The 14566-nt window shown below is 33.3% G+C and overlaps 1 protein-coding gene across 1 annotated transcript in view; it reads right to left on the bottom strand.

Annotated features, from left to right (window-relative positions):
• Positions 1–14566, bottom strand: part of LOC115877985 (protein eyes shut-like) — a 45064-nt gene that overhangs the window by 14186 nt on the left and 16312 nt on the right. The window contains 11 exon segments of the mRNA XM_030894370.1: positions 3131–3304; positions 3502–3747; positions 5012–5148; positions 5856–6007; positions 6347–6548; positions 8022–8332; positions 9662–9807; positions 9866–10003; positions 12423–12752; positions 13461–13715; positions 13767–13811. Of these exon segments, the coding sequence (XP_030750230.1) occupies positions 3131–3304; positions 3502–3747; positions 5012–5148; positions 5856–6007; positions 6347–6548; positions 8022–8332; positions 9662–9807; positions 9866–10003; positions 12423–12752; positions 13461–13715; positions 13767–13811 (2136 nt within the window).

Raw genomic sequence — 14566 nt, forward strand, 5'->3', positions numbered from 1 at the left:
GAACGGACAGTCACATTCATAATCTGTCAAAAGGGGAACGCATCTTGAACTGTCCGAACATTTAGTTATATTTTTATCTACAAAGGTTATTTCTTGAAGAACACAAAGGACCATACCAGTCATCTTGACATAAACACCTTTTAACAACAAAAAAGAAGAACACGAGTATACCATATGATCGAAAAAAAAACGGCGTCAAATGACATTGGATGATAATTTTCTGAGGCCAAGCCCTATAGATTTCATTTATCAAAAGCATTCGATAGTCGTGGCGCAACGATAACCATTTGGTCGCACTGCGAGGTTGTCACATATGCTTTAGTATACAAATGAATGAATGATTTTATTCGAATAAAACCATTCGATAGTTGAAATCATTCATTCATTAACCATTCGATAGTCTAATTCATTCGATAGTTCCCATCGCTAATTAGTAATAATTTTTGAAATTGTTATGTCAATTTTTAGTAACTTACGTCTATAGAGATTGACCTCGCCAAAATTATCATCGACGTCATTTTCCAGCTTTGACGGCGTTTTTTTTTCGACACCTGCTCTAAATCGACACTTACATGAACGTGTTTCCATGATGTAGACAGGCCCCTCCATTTTGACAGCTCCTGTCATAGCATTCAGTGGTACCACATTGTCCTACAGCTCTACCAACAGCTCTAAGAGCTCCTTGGAGTGGCAGAACTATGGTACCCATTCGAAGTTCTAGATCGAATATGCATCCTGAGAAGCCCGTATGGAATGGTAGATCGTGGGGTAATGTTGAAAAATTTCTGGTGTGATGACCGCCTAAAGAATATTGTTTATTTCTTGACGATGATTAGAGGGGGTGGTACCTTTGAATAAAAAGATTAAGGAAGGAGCATAGCAACAAACTTAGGTGGAGCTTGATATGAAGTGGGGGACTAATATGGCGTCTGACTGAAATTCCGGTTTATCAGTGCAATCTTTGTAATTTTATTCTAAACGTGTAAAAATATAATGCAGGGTGGTATAGGTATAATTATTAAATAAAAGCAAAAATGCAAGAAAAAATATATTTTTATTTAACGTACTTTACTGTCTACAAGTTCACCGTAAAGCAGATATTTTTTAGGCGGTTTTCTTTCATTCTACATACGTGACCATACCATCTTAAGCGGGATTTTGTAATCAAGATTTAAACGCTCCCGCAGTTAGCTTTTTCAAGGACCGATATGTTTTGGTTTACTATACTTAATGCGATTTATATAGTTACCAGCAGAGATGGACGGTGAGTAAATATCCAATGAGTAGATAAATAAAATTTCGGTATATACCTGGTATATAACAAAGAAAGGAACATTAGTGTAACTAGCAATTTATCCTGGGGTGGGCCAGGGGAAGGGGCAGGGGTTGAGCCCAGGGGGGGCCTAGAGCTTTTGTTTTTTAAAAATGAAAAATAATTTTAAAAAACACATTTTTTGAATAAAACGTTTACATGAATTTCTCTATCAATAAATTTCATAGATTTGGTTATCAAACCGTGTTCCCGTAGATTACTTAAATACCTACAAATTTTCTAAAAAAATAAAAATTAACACATTTTTTGAACACAACAAAATAATATTAACTAAACAAAACTAAAAAACGTAATTTTTAGTGCATTACAAGCAAATAAAAATGAATACGTAGCCAAGAGTCATAATTCAGGATTTCTCTGGGGGGTGCCCAGCAGTACCTAGGGGGGGGGGCACCCCCAGGGCGCTCCTGTAGTTACGCCAATAGAAAGGAATAGTTAAAACAATGACTAAAGAATATAAGGACATGTAACGCCCCTATACGGGATGCAGCAGAATTTGTGACCTTTTTTCTTTTTGTTTTGGTGGCAAACAATGAGTCATCATTTGGTCACCAGCGACAATTTTAGCGATTTTTAATAGTTTGTGTGTAGTAAACTTTGTATAAATTTTATTATAATGGTGATTAGTTGTTCAGCTTTCAAGTGTAAAAGCAGCAGCGATAAGAAAGAGCCAGGAGTTACGTTTCATAGGTAAATAAACAGTCCACTCCAACCTTTTAGCGTTTTCTTATTGAATTCGATAATTATTCTTCAATTTCAATTAATATCTATATGTACTTGATATGTGCTATACGTCGATACTAGTTTTGTACCTTTTGTTAACATTTTAATACGTTTTTTTCGTAATTAATTAGGATGATACACCATAGGCGTAGTCAAAACAATTATCAAAAAATATAAATATTGCTTCAAACAGCTAGGTTAAGAAAAATATGTGCCACGGCACTGTTTGAGGCATCGTCACAATTTGCTCTCGGGTGTTATTTGTCCTTGGATTCTTTAGTCATTGAGTTAAAACTTTGTGTCATTTAGCAAACACCATAATGCAGTGACCAAGCATCACTAAATATTGAATTAAATAATATTAAAATAGATTTGCTTCAGAATGCTTACTCTGAGAAGTCTCTAAACAAAATTAGGTATATCAAATTATAAAACTGACTCGACTGTACATCGACCTGAGGAGGATGCTCTCTCTTTCTCTCTTGACTATTCTATATGTCTTCAAATCTGGATCGACTCTAAGAAGCGTCCTAACAAAAACAAGGCCGGAATCATTGAAACAAGAGGTACCTTGTACCTACCAGGTACCTTGTGAATGCGGTGAGTCGTATATTGGGAGACTAAACGTCCTCCTAAATGTACGACTTAGCGAGCACAAAAAAATGTTCAAAAAGATGAAACAATGAAGTCAGGTATTGCGGACCATGTTTGGTCAAAACAGCACGATATAAAGTGGTCGGAAACTCGGATTGTCCACATCACTGGTCATTGGAAAAAGCGTAAATTTAAAGAAGGGGTTTTTACAGCAAACAATAATAACATCTTTAGTAATCCTAGTAGGGAAATATCTACGATATAGTAACCATTGATAGAACGCACCAATGCGGGAATCCTAAGTGGTAAAAAATGACTGATATTGGCAGATATTGTAGATGGAAAACTAACCTCTGTAAAACCGTTTCAGATAATGGCTTTTGTCAAAGCTCTGAGACTGTATGAGACTCCTATACAGACAACAACAACCTACAATCTATATCTACTCCTTCGTTAATCTTTTTATTCGTGAAGTCTTACCTAAATACAAAAATGGAATTATGTCTAACTGAACTGAATTTCCTGGTGATCTTCCAGTTACGTTTCCTAAATTTTCAACTGATAACCAGGCTCTTCTTCCAGTGTATCCAACTTGTATTAAATAGTCAGTAGCTCCCTTTTCAATGGGCTGAGAAGTAAATATTCTTCTAGGGCCTATTATAAATGAATTTGAATTATGAACATGAATAAGTAAAGTAAAGCAAGTTTCGCTGTAACTTTTTTGCTATGGAAAATTTTGTATTTTTATGAAAACATTTCCTAAGCACCTTTTAACGTAGAATTTAATAGTTTGAGTATAATTGCAATATATTCCCGTTAATTTTTTAATTAAAAAATAATATTATACATACCAGATCCCATGTTCCAAGTCAGCATAATGTATCCTTTAACAAAACTGACTGCCAGATGGTCAGAAAAAGCGTCATGCTGGCCCTCTTGACCCATAAACAGTAACAAAGCAATCTGATCTATTGTAGTTGGTACAATTCTAAATCTGATTTCCATGTTTTGAGATACACCTTCTGGTAGAGGGTATGTTATGAACGATGATAACCCACGCACAGAGGATGAAAAGTAAGGTTCAGTAATTTTCAAATCTAAAAAAGGAATTTAAATAAATTCAAATTTATCCAAAGCATAGTAAAACTTGTTTATCTGGAACTTCTTTAACTCGAAATATTATCTATCTAGGATATTTTTTGATTATTATTATTATATTAAGTCGCCTATGTGTAAACTCTAAAACTCTAATGTTTCTATAAAAAGTGAAAATAATTAAAGGAAAACAAGCGTGAAAAATGGAAAAGCAGCAGGGAACGACAGAAATACAGCTGAAATACTTAAGCACGTCGTAGGAGAACTTGGCAAATCCTAGCAAATATACAGTGTGACAATTTGAAAACGAGTATTAACAGTATTTAATATTACCTCTACCCATGATAGTATGAAAATTCGGCGGAATACGTCAATTTACATATCAAGGGGGACAATGAGGCATTTGTTGTCGTGTTACTTTCAACCCTTTCACCCCCAGGGCACCTACCCCTAAAATTTTAAATGGCAACCCCTATTTCTTTTACCATTTTCGTGTTCCTTATAAAATTCTCAAAAAAATAGTGCAGTTTATGTAGAATTCTATAAGAAATACAAAAATGGTAAAAGAAATAGAGGTTGCTATTTAAAATTTTAGGAGTCAAGGGGTTGAAAGTAACACGACAACAAATGCCTACTAACTATCATCGGTAGAGGCAATATTAAATACTGTTCGTTTTCAAATTGTCACCCTGTATGTGAAACCGTTTTTGCTAAAAATTGTCCAGTTGTTGTGACTAAGATTATAGTGATAAGAAGTGAATAAGATTTTATTGAGAAATTATTTTCTATTTAACTAGCAACTTAGCCACTTAGCTAACAAACACACTTTTTGATGCTTAAGTAAAGAAATATTAACAAAAAAAATACTACCTAAAGTCCAGGATGTTCCCTGTAGTAAAAACTGTGCTGTAAAACTGCTTGTGCGTGGTACGGTCAGTAGTACAAACTGCGCAAACTGACCTGTACAGTCAGCCTGTGCTAAAGAACTGAGGGTCTGTCAACTGCCCTTAGAATAATTTGGATTATACCTATATTAAGTGCTAAAACGTACATTCATGCTTTCATAGTAATGTAGGTATGCACATACATGCAAAATTTTCTTTATTTCCATCTCTTGATATTCAAAATCAATTAAAATTATTATTTGTCGCAAAAAACTAGGTGTTAAAAAAATATGGTGCCGTTGTATGCTATATAGTATTTATTTATACATGCTTTACAGAAACGTATGTCATGGTAGCCGTAGCTGAAAGATGTTTATCATACCGTTCTCGCAAAAGTGTCCGTGTTTGCCGTATGGGCACAGACACAAGTAACCACTGCTAGAAAATGGAATACAAGTACCACCATATAAACATGGATTATCATCGCATATTGATAATTCACATATATTTCCTAAAAACCTAAAATCAATATGAAAAAAAAATGTAAAGGTTTAGTCACATAATCATGTCGCTTTTTTAAGTAAATAAAAATGCATTTAAAACAAATAAATGTAATATCACGTTTTACCCTTATTGAACGTAATTACCCATTGAACGTAATATACACAGGGTGTCAAAAAATAGTGTAACGGTCTAATGAGTGAAGATCTAGTGTCAAAAAATAGTGTCTTTGGTGAGTGATTACAGATAAAAATAAAACAAAAAGTTCCTATGAACATATGCCCTAAAATGCTTCCTGTTTGACACGTTTGTTTGACACGTAAAGTTTGACACTTTAGTTTTGTATAACGAGTTTTTGGTTTAAATAAATAGTATAGTAATAGTTTAAGTTTAAAATGCATACGTTGCAGTCGAACATTGTTCTTTTTAGATCCTCTTTTAGTGCGAAGTGTACAAGGTAGCTTAATAGCCGTAAAAAACTCATCGCAATTCTATTAGAATATTTAAGTGCCCTTAAGTGCTGTTAAGAAGGTGAGTTTTGTGGATGTAAATAATAATTGTTTATATATTTATAGTTAATTTATTTTTGTTTCTTAAAATATTTTCATTAAAAGAAAATATGTAAAAGTAGGCAACGCTGTGCCGGTCAAACTTAATCACGTGACTAAAAGTATATTTGATATGAACTATTATAGTTAATTAAAAAAAAATAGTAATAATTTTACCCGTTCTTGCATCGACATCTCCATTTTTCACCTGAGGATATACAGGATGCTCCGTTTTTACAGGGATTTGATAAACAGGCTAAAGAAGAGCATTCGGATATTTCGTAACCATCTTCAGCGTCTTTATATATGTATACGTTCCTCCCGTGAACCTTAAAAGTTATTATTATTATCACTATACTCCAAAAAATTATCAAAAAAAACAACAACATAATATTACAGCTCATTTATTAGACAGCCAGTCGACTTTGACTAGATTTTCAGTAAAATTATGTCATGATTATGTTAGGGGGGCATCCATTAATTTCGTGAGGTTGTCAAGGGGGGAGGGGTCAAGCCAATAATGGGCCAAGACCCATCACATGACATCTCCCCAATAAAATAGTAGGAGGTGGTCAAAAAATTCTCAAAAACGCCTTACGGAATTAATGGATCTTCTGTTTTATCACAGGTTTTATATTGTATTTATGTTTGTATTTATATATACGTACTTTTAAGTCAGACATACACCCAATGAAACCTCCAGATGGAATGTTCTCATATGTCAAACTGTTTGGTATATTTCCAAGATGGAGGCAAGCTGAAGGAGTTAGAAGTTTGTTTATCATAGCTGTCTGGTCCCCTGTCATTGTCAGGGTGTCGTTAACTTTTATCAGTGCCTCGCAGTGGGTTAGATTTTTGGAAAACTCCAAACTGAAATAAAAAAATTGGTTAACGAACAAAGGGTCTATACAAGGTGATACAATATAGAACCACTACCACACTCTACGTTTTATCTGCTCTGCAATGTTATCGTGCGATAAGTCGTTGCGTGTGGACCATACTTTAAAATAATAACACTCTAAAACAGCCTCTACGCTATTCACGAAATGTTTTACGAAATATTTCTGGAAATATTTCGTAAATTTCGCAAAACTCAAATATAAGCCCGTCAAAATAAAGCAAAATAAAACACTATGCCCGTAGTACACTACTAGCCCGTGTTAAAAACATTAGTTAATCTGGGGTAACAATAAAAAACAAACAACCAATCACGATGCGTCTCGATCTATTTCAGGAAACGTGGGAACTAATTTTTATAATACGGGCTTATATTTATCGTACAATTTTGTGAAATAGCACGAAACAATCATGGTCAAACGTTGTGGTGGCTTCAGAAATATAAATAAACATGGAGTATGAATAAATATCATTAATTTGTAATGGAGTGCAATATAATACCACTATATTAAACTGATAGGAAAAATTAAAAACAGTACATTTAGAAAACAGTTACCGATGGTAGATTAAATTGGCTATTCCTCTAAGGTTACTCAAAAATATTTAGTTTTAATCATTGTACATTATTAATTAGAATATAGTAAAAAAAAATATTTCCAAAACTTAAAATCGTAAAACTGCAGGGCAATACGCCGCGACTAACTGTTCTGGCGGTCCGCCTTTTATAGATTATAACCTACGGTTGTGAACTATTTAAAAAATTGTGCCAAAATATACTGTTATATTAATCAATTAAGGCCGCGTAAACAAACATAACATATACAATTTTATATACTAATTCATTATAATAAAATTAAATAATAAACATATTGTAATTATATTCTTGCAGATTGAGTGAAAAGTTTTGTTCTTAAATATCTACTCTACATATTATTAAACGCGTGTTCAAACATTAATCTTGTGGAATATATATCAACATAAAACGAGATGTAATTAACGAAACAACATCGTAACAACAGCTATTTTAGAAACATCTTGGTTTACTTATTTTACTGAGATTTATGAAATAAAAGTCCTTTGCCTCGGGTACAGATACCGCCACGTTTTGGAAATAGCTCGAAACGAAACAAAATTGAACGAGGCCACAGGAAACGCCAAAAAAATCATCCCACGCCCTCCTCATGAGTAGTTTTCAGGCGCTTTTAAGAATTGACAGTAGGTCGAGGTAAACCGAAGTGGGTCAAGCCAACTGGAAATAAACCGAAATGCGACAAAGTTGGGCGACGAAACGCGACCTTGACCTACTTCGAAGAGTTCTCCGCATAGTGTAGAGGCTGTTAAACTAGTAAAATAAAAAAAAACAGAGAATCACTAAAAAAGGTTGAAATCAAAGCCAAAAACTTTGTATAAAAATGATTAGTTTAGGTGAGAATATTATTTACTCACATAGCTTTGATTTTCATGTTGTAACCATTGTTAACTGGAACATTAAGTTCGCTGAGCAACATGGTTTGGTACCCACACGAAAATTTGAACACTAGATACCCGTTTTCAATATACAGGGCCATGTAGGTTTCGTCCAACGTCGTGTAGAATAAAATGCCTGTACTGGACAAAGTTTTTGCAGTGAATTCTATAGAAACGTTTCTTCCTTCCGGTAAAAGATGCGACAAATAACTATTTCCTGTAAAAGCTGCATTTTTTATTCCTAACTTTATTTCACAGTAAGGGCCTTCAGCATCGAAGGGACACATGCACTGAAAAGGAACATATTTGTTAAAAAATGTATATACAGGGGGGACCTAACTGGATACTTTTACAGGAAAATACCTTTTTCTATAGGAGATAGACAAAAACTATTAGCGGTGCCTGGAGCGTAATTTTTATCAAAAATATGATGGTAAAAACCCCACCTCTATATTTGTTATCGTTTCGGAGTTACGGGGTCTTTTCCAAAAATGTGCATTTTTATGAAAACATTTTCAAAGCACTTTTTTACATAGAATTTAATAGTTTAAGTATATTTTTTTAAATTAATAGTTTAAGAGTTATCAACAGAAAAAAAATATTTTTTTATTTGAAACACCCTGTATATTTTTAATTAATTGAAAAGAAGTTAAAATTACCTTTCCAAAAATATAGCACACTTCATATTTTGTTATAGTCCCTTTCGAAATACAGAATTTTTAAAAGTTTGCCATTTTTAATTAGTAGGCTTTGGACCCCTTAATGATGATCTGCGAAAATTAATGGAACTCGAAAACATATTTTTCCAGCAAGCCAAGGCACCGCCTCAGAAAGTCGAAGTTATCAGCAAATTTTTGCAGCCAATTTCGAGAATAATTGAATAGAGCTAACAGCTAACCAAGATCCCAGCCGTTGGCCGTCGAGGCCGCCGGACTTAGCGCCTATGGATTTTTATCTTTGAGGAAGACTAAAGGATCTTATTTTTAAATTGCCCGTACTTTAGACGATAATTAGAAGTACTTAGAGGTCTCTTTCACTCCCAATGAGTAATAAATTCCGCGAGAAATGAGAAACGGTCCCGTGCATAAGAGAAGGCGGTCGATATTTCGAACACTTCCAAATCTGATGTCTTGGTTTGCAATTTTATTATTTTTGTTATTAGATATAGTTTAAATGTGTTGTTGTTAAAATCGTCATACAATTCTGCATCTTTTATCAACTTTTATCAAAGTCTACTTATTCAAAGTGAGAATCGAGCAAAATATCAAGTATGCTATATTTTTGGAAAGGTCATTTTAAGTTGTTTTCAATGAATTAAAAATATATAGGGTGTCCCATATAAAAAATCAAATTTTCTGTTGATAACTCTTAAATTATTCATTTAAAAAAATTAACCAACAACCAAACCATTTAATTCTACGTTAAAAGTTGTTTTGGAAATGTTTTCATAACGATACAAAATTTTCCATAGCAAAAAAGTTACAGCGACTTGTTAAAAATGTACATTTTTGAAAAACACCCCGTAACTCGGTTTTTGCCACCATTTTTTTGCCAGCACTGTACATATTGTTGAATATTTGTATGTCTTTAATTTCTTACTAACTCACGATATTTCTTACCTTATGAGCTTCATCAATAAAAACGCAAGTACCCCCATTTTGGCACCGTTTATCAGGTAGGGTACAATCAATAATATTTACAGTTGTACCTTCACTTGTTGAAACTTTCGTGGGACTAACTCCAGGCAGTGTTGATAGTGTGGTTACTGTAAAAAATATAAATGTTAGTAAAGTGTTATTTTTGACAGATAAAATGGTACTGACACTCGGTTGTAGTTGTGACGACACCTCCTTTTGGTTCCTCAGTAAAGAAGGTTGAAATTGTGGAAGGGATTGTACTTGAAGTACTATATTCTGTATATGTGCTTTCTATTGTAGTCATAAACGAGGTCTCAGCTTCTGCTAATTTAGAATTATATTAATAATACTTATCTATAGGTACCACATTTTACTTAAAATGTAAATATATTCGATGCCAATTAAACTTTTAGTTACGTAATCGTTGCCAACCATGGACGTATTCGGCGCCGGGCTGACTAACTGGAAATGTAGATAATGTCAAGTTGCCGCATTTATTTATTTTCTGACATTGCCATTCGTTTTAACACTTTAGTTTTGTACTACGAGTTTTTGATTTTCATTAATTGTGTTGTGATTAGTGATGGGATAACTCGAGCGAAAATTCGCTTGAGTACTCGATTATTGAAATAACCGGCATCGCTCGATTATGAACGAGCGATGCAAGTGATGAGTTACGAGCGACAAAGGCAAGCGAACCTAGAATGAAATAAATTGAAATCCGATTTTAATGTGACATACTCGATAAAAAGCCGAGCGAATTTTCTACATACATTGCAGGCAGCAAATTTATACGACGCCGTATATACCGGGTGCGTCTCAAAAGTGGCTCACTCCTATAACTTTTTTATTTTTTTAGATAAAAAAAATGAGATTTGGTATGTTAGTATATGACATAAATTAGGATTGATTGACGTATTAAATTGTTTTCTGTCACTTCCTGTTTCACCGGAAATGACTACAATTTTTGATTTTTAAATTTCACCCTCGGTATTTTTTTACTTTATTCGATAGAAAATGACATTCTAAATAGAATGACGTATCATATGTCAACTTTTGACATATTCGCTCAAAAACAAATTGTATTTTAAATCTCAATCTAGAGTGCCAAGTCTGTGTTAAAAACACTAATTTTTAATCAAGGAACCTTGGAAAAATAGATTTGATCGTCTAATGTCTTTAGTGTCTTGTTCTTGCCGGTTAAAAGATGCCCAAATCGTATTTTTGATTATATCTCAATTTTTTTCAAATGGAACGAGGGTGGTTCATTAGCATATTTCGAAAAAGAATATTTTTATGAATAATTTGATACCACACACTTGGTACTTCGAGTCAAATTGTCGTTATGAACTGCATGTTACAATTTCAAATAAACCATATGCGAAAATGTCAAAAGTTGACATGTGATATGTCATTCTATTCAGAGTGTCATTTTCTACCGAATAAAGTAAAAAAATACCGAGGGTGCCATTTAAAAATCATAAGTTGTAGTCATTTCCGGTGAAACCGGAAGTGACCGAAGACAATTGAATATGTCAATCAATCCTAATTTATGTCATATACTAACATACCAAATCTCGTTGTTTCATCTGAAAAAATAAAAAAGTTATAGGGGGTGAGACGCACCCGGTATATTTATCCGTTGCGTATTTGACGGACAAAATTTTACGACCTATATCGACAATGCTTCGAAATAAACTAAATCAAGCGATCAAGCGAATCGTTCGCTGCTTACTACTTGCCGTTCTTTACCGAAAGAATATGTGCCCTGCGCACGCAACTTACTCTTTGACGCTTGGCGTTAACGAGTACTTACAACATGAGGCGGGTGAAAACCGTATTTTTAAATACGAGTGATATATCGCTCGAGTGATCACTCGGTTATTGCAATCGCTTGATACTGGAGTACTCGATTATTGAAATTAATCGGGTTTTCCCATCACTAGTTGTGATAGCTTAAGTTTAAAATTTTTTACTAGCAGACTTGCAGTCAAACATTGTTCTTTTTAGAATCTCTTTTAGTGCGAAGTGTACAAGACAGCTTAAGAGCCGTAAAAAACTCATTGCATCTTTATTATATAGAATATGTTGAACGAGGAAGCGGTAGTAATAGCCCTTTCTGTCTGTTAAGTGCTGTTAAGGAGGTGAGTTTTGTTGCTGGAAATAATAACTGTTTATATATTTATAATTAATTAATTTTTGATTCTTAAAATATTTTGATTAAAAGAAAATATCTAAAAGTGGACAACGCTGTGTCGGTCAAGCTTAATCACGTGACTAAAAGTTTATTTGGTATGAATTGTAGTAGTAAATTTTCACCAAGATACCATTTTTACGTAAAAAAATGCGGGAAATGTATATTTTTTCACTCAGTAGTTTACTACAGGTACGGACAAAAAGTTATTACTTTTCAAAACAGTTAAAAAATATGTAGGTGACGCCCCCTTCAAGTAGGAGTCATATTGACATCGAAATCAAGTTTCTCACTTCAAAAAACACCCAGATACCATTTTCAAGAATATATCGACATTAGTTCAGAAATAATTTGGAAAAAATTGAAATAAAAATGAAACTTCTACACCCTGTACATGTCTCCGAAACGATGCATTTTTGGAAATGAATTACACTACAATGAATACAATTATATGAATACAATTTTTACTTATTTCTATCTGCAGAATATATATGTTGCGAGGGTTACACCCTGTATGATAGTATATAGTATATAACATTTTGACATTACCTGACGTAGCTGCTATTGTAGATGACTCTATATCTATGTCAGGCAGTGTAGTGTATTTAATTTCAGTTGATGTCTCTGGTATATTTGTTGCTGTTGTTTCAAACAGTTCAGTAGAAGTTGATAGAACGGTAGTCCACTCAGAGGAAGACATATCACTGGTAGAATATACAGGATGTTCTGTAGAATAAGTTAAAGTTTCTTCAGTTCCTGTAGCTATACTAGTAGTTTCTGTAAGTTCAGTGACATAGGTAGATGTAGTTTGTTCTTCAGCTTCTGTAGTAGTGGGCGATATTGGCAGTATAGTTGTAGTTTCGGCAGTTGTGGATATTTCTTTAAAGCAACAAGTAAAATAAACTTTATTAGATTAAATAATAATAATAAATTGTATTTTTAATAATTTTTTTTAAGAAAGGCTAAGAAATATATACATATTTTTATTTATTTATTAATATCTCTGAAGCTATCGAAATATATTTATTCATATCTTAATTATTATTATACAGGGTGAGTCTTAAATAAGTGCAAATATTTTCAGGGCTGGTAGATCTCGATAAAAGAAACATATTTTCTCTTTACCATTTTTCAGAGAAGTCCAAAATAACCGAATTATTTAAGTTAAAGAATATAAAAAAAAATGATTATTTTTTGAAAAAATTTTGAGAGCCATCGGATTTTTTCTGTATTTACCGCCCTTTTAGTAACCATAGAGTAAAGCCGTAATTATAGTAATATTCTCTATGGTAATATCAGAGGGGAATTTGCGGTGAACAGGCAGTTCTAAAAAGTTTTCGAAAAATATACAAGGAAATTTAAAAGAAAGTGCACGATTTTCAACATCTTTTTTTTGCGAAAAAAACCTCATAGACGTTTTCTTGGGGTCGAAATATACCACCCCTGAAAATATTTGCACTTTTATTTTCCTGAAATACATCCTAGTAGATACTTTAGGTTTGCACTAAACAAAATAAAACGTTTTTTTTTTAGTTTTAGGTGCTACAGATGCCCGACGCACAATTGCCGAACCCTGTATGTAATTACCTGTTTCTGTAAAGAATGTTCTTGAAGTTACTTCACTTTCAGTCGTAGCTGAAACAGTACTTCCCTCCAAAGTAGTTCCTTCAACACTTTCAATACTAATCACAATTTCAGGTACAGTAGTAGATGTAACAATTTCCGTTGTTTGCAAGGTAGAAGTAGATAGTTCTGTTGAGTATATTGTAGCGGATGTAGTGGTGATATTGGGGCGTTCTGTTTTAGTACTAGGGGTAATACACCAAGGAAGGGTAGTCGTTTCTGTGGGAGTCAACGTATTATTTGGCACTTGAATTAGTACTGTAGTGGTACCTGGATATGTAGTTGTTTCTGATGGCAGTATGGGTTTTGCAGAAGCTAAAAATACCAAATGATTATACAGGGTGCCACCTCTCATACGAGAACGACAGTTTGTATTGAAATGAACTTTTGAGACCATATATGTACGTTAATTCAGAGCACTTTTTAAAAATATAGACAGTTAATATCAAAGTTGTGTGTTTTGTAATGCAATACTCTCTATATTATATCTAAAAAATTCTCAGAAATTTGCCTAAAATGGAAACTTATCCTATATCAGAGAGAATTGATAAGATTCTATTAGTTGGTGCATTCACTAATTAATAGAATATTTAAATGTTCCTGATTTTATCTAGTCTGGGATTTGTTATGGGGATATGTTTAAGACAGTGTTTACAATACTCGACTAACTATTGTCGAAAACTTGAGGGAAATGATTGTAGCTGCTTTTCGAAGTAGAACTCCACATATGCCTTTTAAAATGAAAAGATCTTTTAAAAATAGTATCATTTTATGCAGTGAACAGGAAAGGAAGCATTTTGAGCATTTGATTTCATCTAGCTAATTTTTGTCACATAATTTATACGTTTATTATATCTAGTTTTCAGTGGCGTAACAATAGACTCACGGGCCTGTGTGCAAACATTTTACCGGGCCCCCTATTACACCTACATATTTCAATACTTATATACTAATCTGAATAATATGCACTCATATTTTAGGTTAGAAATAACATTATCAAATTAATTTTTATATAGTATTGTTTATTACTGTAACACAGAGAATATGTAACCCAAAACATATAAAATATC

Source organism: Sitophilus oryzae, unplaced genomic scaffold (assembly GCF_002938485.1).
Source record: "Sitophilus oryzae breed Bouriz unplaced genomic scaffold, Soryzae_2.0 scaffold_1000_pilon_pilon, whole genome shotgun sequence".
Taxonomy (NCBI): domain Eukaryota; kingdom Metazoa; phylum Arthropoda; class Insecta; order Coleoptera; family Curculionidae; genus Sitophilus; species Sitophilus oryzae.